This window comes from Typopeltis vanoorti, chromosome 6, assembly GCF_054136105.1.
Source record: "Typopeltis vanoorti isolate ZY-2024b chromosome 6, IOZ_Tvanoo_1.0, whole genome shotgun sequence".
Taxonomy (NCBI): Eukaryota; Metazoa; Arthropoda; class Arachnida; order Uropygi; family Thelyphonidae; genus Typopeltis; species Typopeltis vanoorti.
In genome coordinates this window covers 158558846-158576872 of record NC_143554.1, presented here as the reverse complement: position 1 = coordinate 158576872, position 18027 = coordinate 158558846, and the positions used below count along the sequence as shown (strand labels likewise).

Sequence of the window (18027 nt, the reverse complement as noted above, 5' to 3'; positions counted from 1 at the left end):
TGACGAGGTCCATCCAGGTGTATCCAAGAATCAGTCTGAGACATGCAGTTCCAAAGGAGTTAATTAGATCTGTAGTTTTATTGGTTCTTATTGTCCAGGTTTGAGAACCATACAAGAAGATAGATCTACTGGTTGCATGGTACAGTCTTAATTTTGTATTTAATGATACTAATGATTGAAGACTAGAGCCAGCTGTTTACGTTTTCTGATATCATTTTCTGTATTGCTGATGTACGATCCAAGATATTGAAAGTCCTTTACTCTTTCTAACAGTTTATTGTTGATATGAAGTATAAAGTTTTCACAACCTATTGAGAATACTTTGGACTTCTGAATGTTGATCTGCAAACCAATAAGTTTAGCCTATGCTTCTAGTGGACTGAGATGTTTTTGTGCAATTGTTGGTTGTGTATCAATAAGTACAACATCGTTAGCAAAGCTAAGATCAATTATTTGCACGGTGTAGGTGAATGTTTTAATGTTAAAACCAAGATCTTCTGTGTTGATGGTCCGGAAAATGTAGTCCAAGCATAATAAAAACAAATAAGGTGCTATTACATCACCTTGCAGGACTCTTGTTGTCACTGGAAATGATTCGGATGTTTCTATTTTAAAGATTACTGTAGCACTGTAATCTTTATAAGGCGCTTAGATTGCTCGTATGAGTTTTGAGGGTAGACAGTAGAATCTGAGTATTTTAAACACTGCTTCTCAATTAATGGAGTCATAGGGTTTCTTGAAGTCTATAAAGATTAAAATGAGTGGTAAGTTTTTATCACGTGAGCCTTCTATGATTCTTCTGATGCAATGTATCTGTTCTACTGTACATCGTTTTCTTTAAGAAATCCAGCTTGATTTTTTCTTAAAAGTGGTGTTAAGTAACGTTCTATTCTATTGAGTATCATCCCATTGTAGATTTTAACTGTGGGTGATAGCAAAGTAATACTTCTGTAGTTATCCACTCTATTAAGACTGCCCCTTTTGTGTATAGGGACAATAAGGCCTTGTTGAGGTATTATTCCAGTGTTTAAAGCTTGATTCATTATGGTAAGGAGATTGGAATATGTATTATACTCAGCATTTTTGAAAGCTTCTGCTCTAATTTCGTCAATCCCTGGGTATATTCCTGCTTTGGTTCGACCTTTGCTATTTTTTATTTCCTTTTCAGTGAAGTCGTCACAAGTTATTGGTAGAGTAGGGGTTAGATGCAGGTCCACTAGCTGACTTGAACGTTGGGGATTATCAACATTCAGTAGTTTCTCCATTCTTTCATCAAGTTCGAATTCACTGATAGCTGCCTACCCTTTTTGTCATGTGTGACAATATTTGCACTTCTTTTTGTTTTTTGGTGACAGATATAATTTATCATTTGAAAAGTGTTTTTAGTATCCCCAGTTTTATTATAATTTTCAAGCTTCTCACAGTATTGATTTATTTGATTTTATTTGTCTCTGGTCATTAGTTCATTGACCTTGTCATTTAAAGTGTCTAGTTTATCTTTATTGAGAATACTTTGGCCTTTTGAATGTTGATTTCCATGAATTTTGTTGGATGTTATGTTTATTGCTTTAATGATATCCTTATACTTTTCATTAACTGGATCTTTGAGAATGTTTTCCATATTATATTCTAATGTGCAGTGGACAGATGCTGCAATTTGTGGGTTATTTAGTTTGTTCCAGTTGTATTATTTCTTTTCAGGTTTGTTTTTTTAGAGGCTTTTAGTGAAAGTTTAATGTGAAAGTTTAAAGTTTAGTTTAAAGTTTAATCTGATTATTCTGTGATCAGAGTTTAGTTCAACCGTGTTATATGCTCGACAGTTCTTGATTAATATGATACACTTTCCATTGATTAGTATGTGGCCTATTTGGGAATGAGAACCATTTGTATGTTTCCAGGTCCATAGTCTTCCTTTTGGATGGGGAAATTTGGTTTGGGTGACTACCATGTTACGGCTATTGCAGAAGTTCATAAGAGACTGTTCATTGTTATTTGTGGTTTCATGATAAGTGTATTTCCCCACATTTTTAGTAGTATTGGCAATGTCTTTACCAACTTGGGCTTTAAAATCACCACCAGTGAGTGTGACATTGTGAACTGGGATGATCATGACAGTTTAAGAAAGATCTTTATAATAGGTGTCTTTGTCATCTAGTGGAGCACATTCTGTGGGAGCATATGTGGTTATTATTAGTTTTGGATTGGCACTTATAGTTATGAGGAGAATTCTTTCAGACACTTTTTCAATTGATGTAACATCAATTGAAAAATTGCTAAGCAGAAAACGTAACGTTTTCTGCTAGTTCCTTCTTGAGCATTATTCCAGCCACTCCACTACCATCATTCTTTTCTGAGGTATAAATAAATCTCCATTTTTTGTCAGCTGATGATCTTTCATTCACATCATGATTGTCAGATCTCCATCTATGTTCTTGTGTACATATTATGTCTATGTTGACTTTTTCTGCTCCTCTAAGTAGCTAAAAAATTTTGCAGTTTTATTGAGTGTCGGTACTTTATATGTTGAGAAGATAAGATTAGATCTCCATAATTTAATTTGGTCACACTTCCTTTTACCTTTATTCAACTAAGAACTTCCTGTAAGGCTTCGAACCTTGGTATGCATAGTAACTGTATCAGCAGTTGAGGCACACGTCTGTGTGAAAGTAGCTGATATTATCTCGTTTCCTTTCGTAATAATTTAATATCCACATACTGGGTGATTGGCCTTAATATGTTTTACCAGTCACGATAGCTTACTTGGAATTTACCCAGGGTCTCCAGAGGCACTAAAAAGAGGTGTGACTTGGATTTTTGCCCCAATTATTTATATATATATGTTAAAGATACCGAGCTAGTATTTTACTCAAGGAAAAATACTTTCTACATATATATATACTTTATTAAAACTTTATTTAAAACTTTATATAAACTTTATTAAAACACATGACTAGTTTCTACTGAAAACAGACTTCGTCAGATGTGGGAAGAAGGACATAAAAATAACAGAGAGAACTGTACAAGTACTTGATTTCTAAACAACAGAGGTTAACGATTAAATGGAGGAAAGAACTATCGCTGCAGCGTCATGGACATGAGTGCGTGTAAGGTCTGGCGACCTCCAGTACTGATTGGCAGAGCTGTGATAGTCTGGTATACTATAGCTCAGGTTGCTATTGTTACGGATGGGATCAAGAACGATTTTCTTAGATTCTAGAATCCAGCTCTCTAATTCGTCATAATATTTGTGAACGTTGTTAAACTAACAACATTCACAGATGTTAAAATAAAAAAATAAAAAATAAAAAATAACTAAAAAAAACATTTTTGGAGATGCCTAGTTTTTTAGCTCTTCTTTCAAATTCTGTTTTATGGGGGAAGTATAACTTTGACCAAAGACTTTGAACCCACGGGGCGGTTATATATTTGTCGTAAGTTTTGGACATCAGTTTTATACCATATAATATATGCTGTACTATAATATATAGTATATACTATGGACAGTTTAATATGATACTCGAGTTTTTCAAAGCTCAGATAACAAATGACATTTGGTAACTTCGATTTTGTGGTGGCAATATGTTCTTCTTTGCATTATTATTGAAATTCAAATATATTTCAATATAAGTATTACGTAGTATCTAATTTTGGTGAGATGAATATTTCATACTGTATTTCAGGACTGTTATCATAATTGTTACGTTGAAAGACAATTAGCGGCAAATCCAAATTGCAGGGTCTATGGGTGGCATTTTCCATACACCGACCTAAGAGGTAATCAAAGCGGTAAGTTCTTATCTGAAATTGATGTCATATTTAAAAAAATCAGAATCCTTGTCTAAATGCGAATGTACAAAACAGAGGTCAGAGCAAGAAAAACTTATTTTTAAATTTCTTTTTCATTTTTATTTTCTATTTTAATGTACATTTCTCCCAGAATGTAACCGAGATAAATACTGCGTGTATCACTTATATCACCAAACAGTTCTTCAATGCTATTCCTATGAAACAATTCACAAGAGTTACACTTACAAAACTCGTAATATGCGATTCTTTCATGAAGTAAAGTTCTCTCGTGTAAATATCGCATATTAAACGTAGAAATTGAAGTTAGTAATGGTGTAAAGTTTTCGTGTAGTGCTATCATAACTCTACATCCCCTGATGGTACATATAAGGAATTTGACGATGATGATTAACTTAGGACTCACTCCGTAATTCCACGTAAACCCATGTAAACTAATGGTGGTTAATGAGTATTATATGCACGAAAGTGCGAGATAGTTAAAGCATTCATTACTATAATAACAAAGCAGAAGACAAAAACTTTGGGAAATATAATTCTCAACTTATGTTTCACAACCAGAATTGCTGCTAAGGTATACTGAACTGCACAAATAAAATATTGCTCATTCTCACCATTGCAAGAAAATTCACCTAAAATATTCTTTGCGCAACCTATATTTTGTGCTACGTTTTTGTTTAATATCAATCCCACATAGCAAAAATTTCATAAATTACGGAAATTTAGTACTGCAAGCAGGAATAGAGTTAGTTCATCCAAAATTCCGCTCCAGAAATTTGAATTTCTAAAACATATTGAGATGACTGTCTGATAAATGAAAGCAGTAATCATTTACAATAGTTCTAAACTGAATATTGGGTTTTCAGAATCAACATATTCGACATCATCATAACGGCATATTACCATCATGTTATAAGTAATTGTTGATCAATCCTAACCTTTGGTCAGTATCTCTACAGCTCTGTTATAAAGACCTCGATTGGAATGTCTTCAAGCATGCCTGGAACCATTTTACCGGCTTTTCAGCTGAAGGCGACATATTCGTTCTCATATTGCGATGAAAGGGTTTACCTGAAGGAAACCGACAAGGCTGACATTCAAGATAAATAATATACCGAAAGTGCGTATTTAGCTGCCTCTTCCTGAACTTCTAATTGGTCGTAATTACAAGTAGAAACGCTGATCTGAAATATTATTATTATTACGTCACACCTCCAGATAGTCCAAAGACTCGTCGAGGGAGGACACCTCCTCTACAACTCTCCGTCTCCACCACTCCATCAACCGTCACTCACTTCATCATCTACCAACGCCATCTAAAGCCCACAACCACTACTAGTATTTTCACAGACAATCACAAACATCCATGCCCACGGCGGGATTTCAACCCACAGCCTTTTGTCTGGAGAGAGGATACGCTAACCACTCAGCCAACCAGGACGTCAGATAAGAATTCTAAAATCCGTACTTACTTTCAGTCAAGACAAAATCTACTATTTCTCCAAACATACCAGGTTTTGCAAATGCAGCGCATTTCTAAACATCTTTTTTGCTTCGTTTTTGATTTTATTCTTCACTCCAATTCTTCCTCTTCTGCTAGTAAAATTCTTCAAATTCAGATCGCAGTAATTTACTAATATGCTCGCTAAGTATTCGTTACTTTTATTCTTATACATACATACATACATACAGTTTTCGTAAAATAATATAAATTATTTCATTTCTAAACATTTAGTGTAATTTTTAAGAGTAAAATGATGTTACTCGTTGGCAATAAGTACTCGTGTACGTATATACGCGAGTAATTATTGTACAGACGGAGACAGAGAGAGAGAGAGAGAGAGAGAGAGAACTGATAGAGAGTGATAGAGAGAAAGGCTGGGGATATACTAGAGATTTAAAATGCTAGAAAGAGAGAGAGAAAAAATACACACATAAAGATTGGCTGCAAGGGAGAGAGGGGGAGAGAGAGAGAGAAATAATTCTAAGGTCATGATGGAGATTAAGATAGAAAAAGAGAGAAAGAATTCTAAAGTCAAGATGGAGATTAAGATGGAGAAAGATAGAAAGAGAGACAGAGAGAGAGGAAAGAAAAAAAGAGACATATAGAATAATATAAACGAGACAGATAAAGAATGAGAAGCAGAGAAAAACAGAAAGATAGAAAAAGGGAAAAAGTGAGAGGATGGAATCCAATTGTAGGGTCAGAACACCCCTATGAGTAAATTTCATAAAAAATCAAATTTCCTTTTGGAAAGCTAGTAGAGAGCAAGGTCTCTGTCAGGAACATGCATACGTAAAGCACAGGTAAAAAGGGATAGAAATACAGTATGTGGCACAATCACAAGGAGAGAGAGAGAGAGAGAGAGAGGAGGAGGAAGAGGAGGATGGAAGAAACAGCACCGTAGTATATAGCAAAAAGCAGAGAAGAAAAAGTGGAAAGGATAACAAGCGTTCTACTGGAGTATTACTTTCTCAACTAATTATAGAGTGAGTGCCCTCAGAGTGACTTGGATAAGTAAGAACTCGCCTCTCTTTGTGTGTGTGTGTGTGTGTGTGTGTGTGTGTGTGTGTGTGTGTGTGTGTCTACATATCTGTAAGTAAACGTACAGTTGATTAATTCTATCTGATAAATCGTTCAGTATATTTACTAGTAATTATAATAGTTACAGCTAAGCTAATATTAATTAATTTACACTGACAAAAGGGCAGATTATTGTTAAAATCATCAAATCAAATAACAATTATGTGAGTATCGACCAATAAGTATAAATTATAAAAGCATATGCTTGGGTTTATTCCATCACAACAATATAAAAAAGAAAACCTACGAGTCTCTACACTGTGCTTTCTTTTTGATTAGGATCAACAAAAAATACAATTCTTTTTATAATCTTACGACCAAATTAACGCAGTGTCTTTCTTTCACAAAGCATCTAGACAATTCATGTAATGTTACTCTAAATATTCTGCAAATATTAGGAATGCTGGTCACTTATGTTATGTTATTAAATTGTTAAACGCTAACCATTGAGTTATACATTCAATTCAAAAATAAATTCAAAGCTGAGTATCAGAAAAACCGGAGTAGACCTTTTTCTTGTTGTCCAAGTCCAGATAATTGAGAAGAAATATTATTCAAATTTTCTCAGTCTATTTGCTGATTATCCACAGTCGAACGCACTTTCAGGGTGAAGAGCGTTTTTTCTTATATCAACATATTCTGGGGAGGAATTAGTCAGAATTCCCTGTCCTGTTTCTTCGAATATTGTTCGAGATAATGTCTTGAATGTCTGCTATACATTTAAGCCTGGGAAATGGTAATAAATGTTTCTTAATTTTATCTATAATTCTGACCTAATTAACAATAATAATTTATAGTTTGTTCACTTTCTAAAATCTGATTTTCTACGTGCTCAAAGAATAACTTGATTAAATTCTCTTCAACGAAATGAAGGTATCGCGAATGTTGAGTTCACCAATTTCAACGTCTTCATCTTTACCAAATTGATCTTTCAAAAATTTCAAAAATAGCTGATTGAAAATTTAATAATTTTCATTTTAATTGCCAATGAACAGTTTTCGTTTTCCAATTATCTTTTTCATTTCGTAACCAATTGCTGAATAGTTTCACATTTAGTCTCATTTTCAATTTCAGAAAGCAATGTAATACTGGCATGCTGTACTACCATTTTATATTGTGCAAGGATGTACGTTACTCCCTCTGTTATTCATTATTCATTATCTGTATGACTCAGATTATGAAGGAAATTAGTATTACCTGATATCAAAATTGGAGATGTTATTGTCAGCTCTTTAATTTATGCGGATGATGTTATACTTCTAAAAAAATCCTCTACCAGCTTGAAAGATTTCCTGACTAAAATGGATAGCTTTTGTAACAGATATAGTATGAAGGTCAGCGATAACAAGACAATGAAAACAGGCAGGACTAAAGACCGCAGATGTGAGAATCCTGAGAAAGATTATGGGCATGAACAGATGGCATCAATGGCAATATCACATTACATACGAGGATATTAGGATAGAACCTGACATTGTTACCATCCAAAAATGTGTTAGTAGAGCTAATCTCAGCGCTGTATGGTCACTTAAACAGAATGGGAAAAGAAAGATTAGCAACACGAGTGTTCTCTGCCAGGTTGGCAGGAAAAAGATACAGAGGACGACCAAGATATAAATGGATTGATAGGTGAAAAGTGCCTTAGAAGATACAAATATAAGATCTGATAATGTTGAGTCTTGAGAGGTAACAGATTGATTTGGAGGAAAACTGTAGACAGGAAGTTAGTAATAATGTAAATTTTTCAGTAGTACTATAATATCCTGAACACCCCTTGAGGTTACATGTCAGGAATTTGATGATGAATTCATACTGTCGATCACACTTTATTCAGGGTCTTAGCATGTTGCTAAGACCCAGAATAAGGGGTCACACATCCCACAGATAACACATTGGTAATGGGGTGGACATTTAAATTGAGAAAGAATGAATGGTTAACATTCAATAATTAATGAAATATATAATAAAATGACTAACTTTCTGAATAGTTAGAAATTTCCAGCGACATAACAAAAACAGACTTAACGCATTTGAAATGTAGGCTGCTCGTTACTGCAGAAATTACTGAGCTGCCCATTTAGTTCCACAGATATAGACACGCGACGAAATACTAAAGAGCGACGTTATCTTACCAGACCACAATTTCAGATAGGTAGCACATTCGACTACGTTTCAGTGGACGATCGTTTAGGTTAGGTATCCTGAACAGTCCACAGATTTACCCGGAATATTTTCCCGTAAAAGAGCACTTATTTCTAGCGTCCTACATACCACTACATCTGAGAAAGAACACTGTTTACCACTCATATTCTGTTTACCACTTTATCTTTTGTCATGTTGTTCTCCTTCATATCTTGCATACTGATTGTATTCTGTTCTTGGTGAGAATAGAGGATAGTCTCATTGGCACATTGCTAAACAGGAGCCGGTTGGTAAGACAAAAACTGAGAGAGAGAGAGAGAGAGAGAGTTGGTAGTAAGAAGTAGGATACAAAATATTTTATGTCATATTCTATTTAAGGAAGCAACGTAGGGGGCTATAGAATATAAAATGTTATTCTGTATGTGGAAATGTATTAGAATGATGGTTACCGGCTACTCCCTTCACACGTTGCAGGTGTGATATTTTATTTCATTTATGATACACATAATTTTTTTGTTTACTTTGGGAGGGGGGGAGGCTGCAGAAATGACACTTCCGTCAGAACTGTTGGATAAGCATTTCCGCAGGCTGATCCACAGAATGCCTGAATAGAAAGTATGAGATACAAAACGTAGACAATATTTCATAAAATAAGGATTTGCTGGTGTTTGAATTCCATTTGCCATTTGCGAGGTGCTCTGGAGGTTTCCCATAAACAGTATTCCAAGAAAGGTCTCTTCTTGTTGAGTATTCCTCGTGCTTAAGTAGATTACTAAGGAAGATGTCGCGATCTGTACCAAAATCCGAGAGGGTTGTTCTGATACAACCTTCAGGCTGTATAACAACCACTACTCAGGTGGAAATCGCAGCTAGAAAACTTCAAAACTAAAGTACCGCTTTGTACTGATTGTTCTAATATCGGTGATAACGTTTAATTGAGTTACATTAGGCTATTGTAATATTTTAGCAGAAGATTCCATACTTCTTACTTTGAGAAAGGAATCCCCGCAAGCTGAAGGAAGCGAGGCAGAGGAGGACAGAATATACTTAGTTCTTATTTTCCGTCTAAAATCGTTCTTCACAAAAGAACGAAATCAGATTTCGAATTCTTTATCTTCATTGTTGATGGATTAATTTTATTATTTTTCTTTCGTTGATCTTGAATTGAGGGAAATTAAGGGAAATTTTTCTTCTGTGTATTGCTTAAATTTTGTACTGATTGGTTCTTCTTCTCTTGAGTTGTTAGAGAAGGATCTTCGAGTTCCACGTATGCTTCGATACGCGGAAGATTCATATCCATCATCCTCCATGCATTTTTTCCTCATTTCGTTTTCTTCGTTTTCATTTTTTGTTTCTCTATACTAATACATTCCTCCAGGGAAATGAAAATTTTGATAATAAATGTATTCCTGAATATTGAAAGCGTTTGGATCAGAATTTCATCTCCATTCTCTAAATGTTCCAATGATATACTAACTTTGTAGTTCCAATTTGGCTTCCCAACATTATACGTGTTATGGTGCAGTGTTTACATAATCAACCAAATTTGAAAGAAATTAAAAACTTATTCATAATTTTTAATAATGAATCAGTTGTATTTACTTCATTCATCATCTTGTAACTGGCATCAATCAAATAAATTTGTAGTCACTAACGAATATGATTGAAAAAGTAATAAAATATCAATATTAGGGAAACCAATGCAAATTATCAATTCTTTCCTGCGATTAACGTCAGTGAAATGAAGCTATAATATGTTCACAAAGTTAACAATTTCGTGAGTTAAAGAATAATTAAAACTATTCTATATAAGTATAACGAATATCTCAGTAAACTTTTGTATACATTTAAAAATCAGAGATTGCACATAAATATCGGCGTGTGCACAATAGTTTAAATATACGCATAGTGACACAAATTACGCACAATCCGATTATTGAGAAAATAATCGGAATGTGTGTTGTGTAGATGGTGAGAACCTCTGTTATGTTTGAAAATTTCGAAATTTCCCGCATCACAGCTTCTTTTCGTATGACAGCGGTTGCTACCCAGTGTAGGATTACTCCTCAAAAAGCTTTTCATATCTTCATTAGATTTCAGTGTTAGTACGCACTCAAAATGTATTCCATAGTGTTTTGTTTTCTCAAATCTCTGAGTACCGATAAACATATTGATTATTTCCGGAACTAAAGCAGCACATTTTCAAAAATCACCAAAAAAGAAGGGATCTTTCAATACTATGAAAGGATTACAGAATGAACAACATTCTTTTATGTCTCTGTCTTGATTTACAGCAGAAAGTTTTACACTGACTTCCGTCGAGTGTAGAATTGTTGTCAGATTCTCCTGACAACAATTAATTTCTAGAAAGTTGAGAAGTCTCTCATTATCATAGTTCTCAAACTCACTGCTGCCTTTTCTAACCCCTTGCTTCGTAAACTTCCGAGAGGAGAAAACCGTCATCAACAACTAGGAGAGGACATCGGCCGCATTTCATAAGAGACGCTCTTCAGAGTACAGACAGGAGCGAACTACAATCAACATCATCAATGAACGCGATAACAACATCACCACAACTTCGGACATTCTTCAAACTTTCCAGGCAGTTAAAAAGTGTGTGTGAATGTTTCTATATGCGGTGCCTCTCCAGACTCCTCCTCCTCCTCCTAGAACAGTTATCGACGGCAGACACCAATTGGAGATGAAATACTTCAATTAAAAGTAGCAAATCGCATGGCATCCCAGACTGAGCGATAGAATTTAATCAGTTCCTCATCAGAGATGTGATCCGTATAGTATCCACGGGTTCATCACCTGGGCTCCGGTTGTCTCTGTGACGGTAGTTATCCTTCAGAACTCTAAGACTGAACGTGAAAGCATTAAACATCTGAGTAAGAAAAGAGGAATTATTAGTTAAGGCCTTTCCAACTTCCTCCCTCCTCGTCTATGTATTCCTCTTTTCACATTCCCATATCCTTCTTCTCTCTTACCTTTTTTCTTCCCAGACCTTCCCATACCCCCTCTCATCCGTCTCCTTTATAGTGACACTTTTGAATTTTTTAGTTTAAATAAGCATATGACCAGTTTCCTTTAGTCTTTCATGGACCTCACGGAGTTAGAAAGAGACATCGTGATAGGATGCCATGTTGCAGGCTTGTATGTTCGACAAATTGGACCATCCCAGGACAATAATCAGTGAAATTATGCTGAGATGGAAGCTCAGGAGTAAACTGCAAGTGCTGCCCGCAGTGGATCACCCATCACACTCACCGAAGGTGATCGTAAGGTGCTACGAAATATAATATGCAAAATCCGCGATTCGTCGGAGGATGCATTGAATGTGAATTCAGGGCTTTGATTAGAACATGAGTCTACAAAACTTGTTCTAATCAAAACATGCTCTAACCAATTTCATTACAGGACCCCAAATATTTGCGGTTCTGTCATGAAAATCCATCTTATTACCTTCAGAACGGAAGGTAACAAGATGGATTTTCATGACAGGACCGCAATATTCAAGCCCTATACATAGAGAGTGTGCAGTGCGACGTGGTATCTTGGAAAGTTGTGTTATGGAGCGAAGAATCATGCTACACCGAATAGAGTTTGGGCGTAAGTCCTGTGAGCTTCTTTTATCGGAGTGCGTGAACCCAACTATAGAATCCGGAGTTCGCGGTCTGAAGGTATCGTCCTGTTTTTCCTAGTTTGGTTTTGGAGTCTGTTTTTCGAGCCATGAAAGTGGAAGAACTCGAGAGGAAACTGAATATTCAGGATAATGTAATGCTTCGTACTTCGTAGTGTTTCTAACACTGACCATTTTCTCTTTTTAACAAGACGATGCTCACTGAAATAAAGTTGTTGCTGTAACTGCGTGTTTGTAACTGCAATTGCCTGTAACTTTATACACGAAAGTCTTGCACAGAACTGGAAGGAAGAAGAAGAATGTTCCAAAATTCCCATTGATCGCTATGGTGCGTTTATGGAAAGTATGCCCTATAGGATTGCTGCAGTCATCGCAACGAACGGAAATCCTACATCTGATTAAGGCGGGCCCCAAAGTTAATTGTTCCTCACACTATGCTGTCCGTAGACGTCTTTCCAAGCAGTGTATATTTGATTCCAGAGTGAGGTTCGTGTGGTATAAAACAGCTACCATAAAAATTAGTATGATATAAAAATATCTGTACAAAATATTTACACTATGAAGAAGAAATAATTTTTGTCAACAGTGCACTGTACATCAACCCTTCAAAATATCAGAAGTTCATAAATCCGTTCTTCATCGGAATTGTTAAAGTAAACGTTAGGTGCATCAGATGAGTCTGCGTAGTATATTATTATTTTTGTTTTTGTTGTTTGGTGTGTGTGTGTGTGTGTGTGTGTGTGTGTGTGTGTGTGTGTGTGTGTGTGTGTGTGTGTGTGTGTGTGTGTGTGCGTGCTATATTCACTAATTAAAATTTTTTAAATCATTGGTTTCCTCAATTCTCTGTAATTATAAACATTATATAATAATTAATAATTATAACTATTAAATAATTATAAAAATTATAATTGGTAATTGAATAAATAAATATATTCTTATCGTAATTATTGATAAGTATCTTTAACTCTACAATTACGGCTATTATTTTAAATAACGCATTTATTTTCTTTTTATTTATTTAAAATAATTGACCTTAATTATTTAGCATTCGTATTTAGAAATTTAATGAGTGCAATTATTTCTGCATAACTGCGTTAAGAAATATTTCTGTGGAATAATAACAATGTGTGCTAAGCTTGTTTAGGATTTTAAGCAAGCAGCAATGTTCAATCAGATTTAAATTGTTAATCTTCAATGATATTGATATGATTCATATATGAATTCATAATATGCATTTACTAATATTTGAATGATTTCCACATGCGCAGGAACGGATTGTCGTTCTGACAAGTACAGTAAAAATTTCTGTTGGAAAACATGCAGGCCTGAATGTGAGTAAGTATCTTCTTTCTTTCAAACCAGTGATTGGATGAAGAGTTCCTTCTTACGATTAGTTTACTTGGGATATCTGATAGAACACTCAGGCAATTTAACTAAACCATTGCTTGTATTTAAATATTGGAATTATTTATGTTTATTTCAATAAATATGTAGTTCTAATACAGACTAGCTCGAATATCCAATCGAAATGTCCTCGACATTGAGAGGGGACAACAGAAGCATGGGTGACTTCTCCTTACTGACTTGAGATGGAAGAAAAATGGACTCAGAAAAGCTCATTTCCGGAAACTTACAGCATAATGAGAATGATTCATTGAAGTGGATGTAATGCTGCGAGAGGGAAGAGATTAGAGAACTCTGCATCTTAACTTTTTTCCACTTACTCGTATTATACATTTCAGTCAGAATACCTTCAGTAAGGCAGAAGTACTTGGGACCCTTCGGAAGGATTGTACTGTACATAACTACAAGGAAGAAGATGCCGGGAACCATAGGAAGAAATCCAATAAAATGGCTTACAAAGTTAATGTCCGAATGCCATCAAGAAATTCATCAATGAATCCAATTCATTGTGCCTACCAAATTTTTATTGTTACTAAATAGTTACTTGGAATGCTAGAAAATTATACAAAATTGGCAAATTTGTCAAGTTAATCGAAGAAACACTAAATAAAATTCATACATAAGGGGATTGATTTGTGAGTTGGTGTTGTACTGGAAACAAAAAAATTGAAAGAGATAATTTTCCGCTCATCTATTCTGGAAGTGTAGAACACACAAGAGGTTTCGGAGTCATGAGGAAAAAAAATTAATTCCGAAAGTATTTTTGAATATTGTCGAGGAAGTGACAGAATCATACTTATATAACTGGAAGGAAATCTTTAACGTTCGTGTTTTTCAGGCATATGCTACGGCCGACAAACTTGTCAAGAAAGGATTGATGAGTTTTATGAGGCAGTATAAAAGCTCATAAAAGAAACAAAGAAAGGTAATATCCTGATTGTGTAAGGTGACTTAAATGCAAAAGTTGGATAAACGGAAAGAGAGCAATTATTCCAGTAAGTGGTAATATTGAACTTCATGACATGAATGTTGAAGTGTTAAGTTGATTCAGTTTTGTGAGAAATATCATCTGACAAAGCATTTATCATATTTGGACAACCGAAATCACGACTATACTGAGAGCTGGACTGGCCAAATGGTTAGCTTATCCGTTCTTGAATTAACAGATCATTGGTTTAGTTCCAGCAGTGGGCAGGAATGTTTGTGTCTGTCCTTTAAGCGAGAGCTGAATTTCTCGCCTCTTGTGAGACAACCGCCCCCGCTTATTGAAGGCTTGAAGTGACTTGTAAGTTTCCTGTTTGGTCCCTAGAACAGGATTTCAGGACAATAGAAAATAAATAAATAAATACATATATTATTACTCTTATTATTATTATTGTATCGAGCCACCGGCTCATCGTAAGAGACCCAAACCAGCCACACAATCTGTCATACGCTTCTTTAATCCATGAACAGACAAAGCTCACAACTGACGAACTCAACCCATTACGCTCATTCACAACGATCAAAGCTAAAACTCAAGTCCTCGCACATTTCTTACTAACCAAACGTTTATTCAAATTCCAGGGTTGATATCTTGTTCTTTCCCCTCTAGTGAAATTATGAAATATTTCCCCTGCATCAGTCCGTTGAACAGAACAAGAGAATGAACGATCCACACAACTTTACAATCAAGGGCAATAGAAGACATGAAGATACATTAAACGATTTTCTCTCCCCCCATCCTTCTCCCTTTAGGATACGAGGAGGACAAGCTGATGTATAGGTAAAATTTCTTCGTACATAAAGTTTTGATTGCTCGGTTAGACTGCATTGATGTTTTGGATAAAAAAATATCATTATTGGGTTTTCTATTTCTTGCAGAAGGTGGGTTATTTATTACAGAACCTCATTGATTTCTTGAGGATTTAAAGTATTTTTTATGAGGAATTGAATACTGGTAAGGAATGATTGTAATTGAATTATCAGTTTTGTTTATTTCATTGATTTTCAGATGCAATGATTTTTCTGTTGTAGCATCGATTACCGGACCTAAACAAGAAATGAAGCAGTGAGAAATACACAATCAACTTCTTATCATAACTTATCAGCTTCTTATCAACTTCAAATCGCACATAGGATGAAAGAAACACACATTATAGGAGACACAAAATAATCAAATAGACATTTTTCTTCCTTTTTCGCACGGGAAGGTGAATAGAAGGTACGTTTTGAATTAGGGAACCCTTAAGCTGTTCGCACAAACAATACATCTAAATAAGACTGTCACACAAGATCAACCGAGATTGTCAATCAAGTACAGAAAAAGCAACATTTTCAAAATCAACAACAATACCTCTTTAAAATAATAAAATCACCACCACCACCACCATGCAACAAACCCCATTTTATGCAGGGAATTGATACCGACTCACCCTCTGCAACTATGAAAACTCAAACAGAGCACAAAGAAATATTAAAATCTACTCTAAAACGAAACAATACATGTATAAAAAACCACACCGACTCTGCCGAAAAAAATATACGCGGGAGACTGTGAAAAAAAGATTCTTCCACCCTAAAATGTAGGGGAAAAATATTCATATATAATTTCATTTGCACTAAAGATTAAAGCAAAACTCTTGTATACCTGTTTTCCAAAAAAATCTTCTTCATAACTATTATGACTGTCTATTAAGAAACAAATTGCAAATTACAAATAGAAATAACATTTGCACACTTTTGTTTATTATTATTTAGTTTATTATTGATTATTGTTATTATTATTGTAAACAATAAAATACAAGCCTCAGTTACCACCGATCCGAACGATGTGTCGCTGCCATCCTAAAACTTGTATTTCACCCTCTTAATAATCGTGTTTGCCAAAATTTACCTTGCTTTTGCTTGCTTTTCAACAAATACAATATAAGAAGTAAATCAGGGTCTGTTTCACAAAAATAATCGGTTTTTATACAGAAACATTCATAATATTCTTCACGAACCATGGGCAGACTGCCTGTTTTGCGATGTCTCCTTCGCTATCTTCTTCCACCTTTCTTTGTCCAATGCACTGTGTTGCAGTTTCTGCAACCCCATTCTACACCAGTCCTTTATGTCTGTATCCTTTCTCTGTATGGTCTACCTCTTATGTTTACATTATCCATTATACCAAACATGAATGTCTTTGTCTTTCGATCCTCGCTCATTCTGCAAATGTTAAAAAGAATTGTACTTTCAGTTATATAATCTTCTGCATTGAATTCTCTTTTCGTTATATCTTCCGATAGACTCTTCATTTGTGACTTTCAGTGTCCCTCCTATTCTTAAAATCTTCCAGTAACAATTTCTTTCAAATGCCAAAATTATTTTTTTGATTTCTTATTTAGTACTGATGTTACAGATTTATACAGTACACAGCTAAAGATGCATATTTTTAATACTCATACTTTCTTTTGCAGGCAGATTACTTTACTTTTACAGATGTTAACTATGGCCTTTATATTTGTTCTTCCCTATACAATCCTGATTTTTATTTAGTTTTTACAGTCCAAATCATAAATCATTTTACTTCTCATATATTTAAATTGTTAGGCATTTTCTATATAAATTCCATCCAATTTTATCTTTTGTTTCATGTTATTCTCACCAAATACCATTGCCTTTGTTTTTTCCAAGTTCATTACAAGTCCAAATCTCCTCCCATCCTCATTTAACAGTTTCAATGTTTTTTGTAGTTATCTTTCGTCTTCTAAAATAATAACGATGTCTTGTGCGAATCTAAGATTGTTAATTCTCATTCCGTGTACAGATATTCCTTTTGCATCTTCCTTCATTTTGTTTATCGCTCTTTCTAAATGTGCGACGAAAAAGCTTGGTGATATTGGGTCCTCCTGTTTGGTACCTCTACTTGTTCTAAACCATTTCTTCAAATCATTACCTATTCTAACTCCTGCCAATGCATTCGTATAAACATCTTTTAATATAGCAATTAGTTTTCTGTCAATTCTATAGGATTCTAGAATAGCTATTGCTATTTTCTGGTCAACACTCTCAAATGCCTTCTGAAAATCATCAAAGCAAGTATTTTTTTTTCTCCTCGCTTTCTCTTCTGTTAACCGCATTGTCACAATCTGTTGAATTCTACTTCTTTCTTTCTTAAATTCTGGTTTCCCGTCAGCAAGAAATGCTCCAATTATTTTCACAATCATCATCATAATCACCTTACAAGGTAACTTGTCAAAGCAATTGTTCTATAATTTAGTCATTTCTGCACTGATGTTAGGACAATGAATACAGGACGATAAATTATTATGAGTTTTTTAACTACGTTGATGTTGAGTAGAAAGAGGAAAGATCACGTGGTAAGAAGGATAGAATGCGTAGGCTTTTTAAGAGATAACTACCTGAAACAGCATGTGATTAAGGGATCAATAAAGAATGTGAGGATGGTGGATCTGTTCACAGGTTC

At 34.8% G+C, this 18027-nt stretch overlaps 1 protein-coding gene across 1 annotated transcript in view; it reads left to right on the top strand.

Moving 5' to 3' along the window:
- LOC150106158 (epithelial sodium channel subunit gamma-2-like) overlaps positions 1-18027 on the top strand; it is a 109410-nt gene that overhangs the window by 70762 nt on the left and 20621 nt on the right. The window contains exons 7-8 of the mRNA XM_090394634.1: positions 3681-3786; positions 13442-13508. Coding sequence (XP_090250760.1) covers positions 3681-3786; positions 13442-13508 — 173 coding nt within the window. The remainder of the gene's footprint in view (positions 1-3680; positions 3787-13441; positions 13509-18027) is intronic.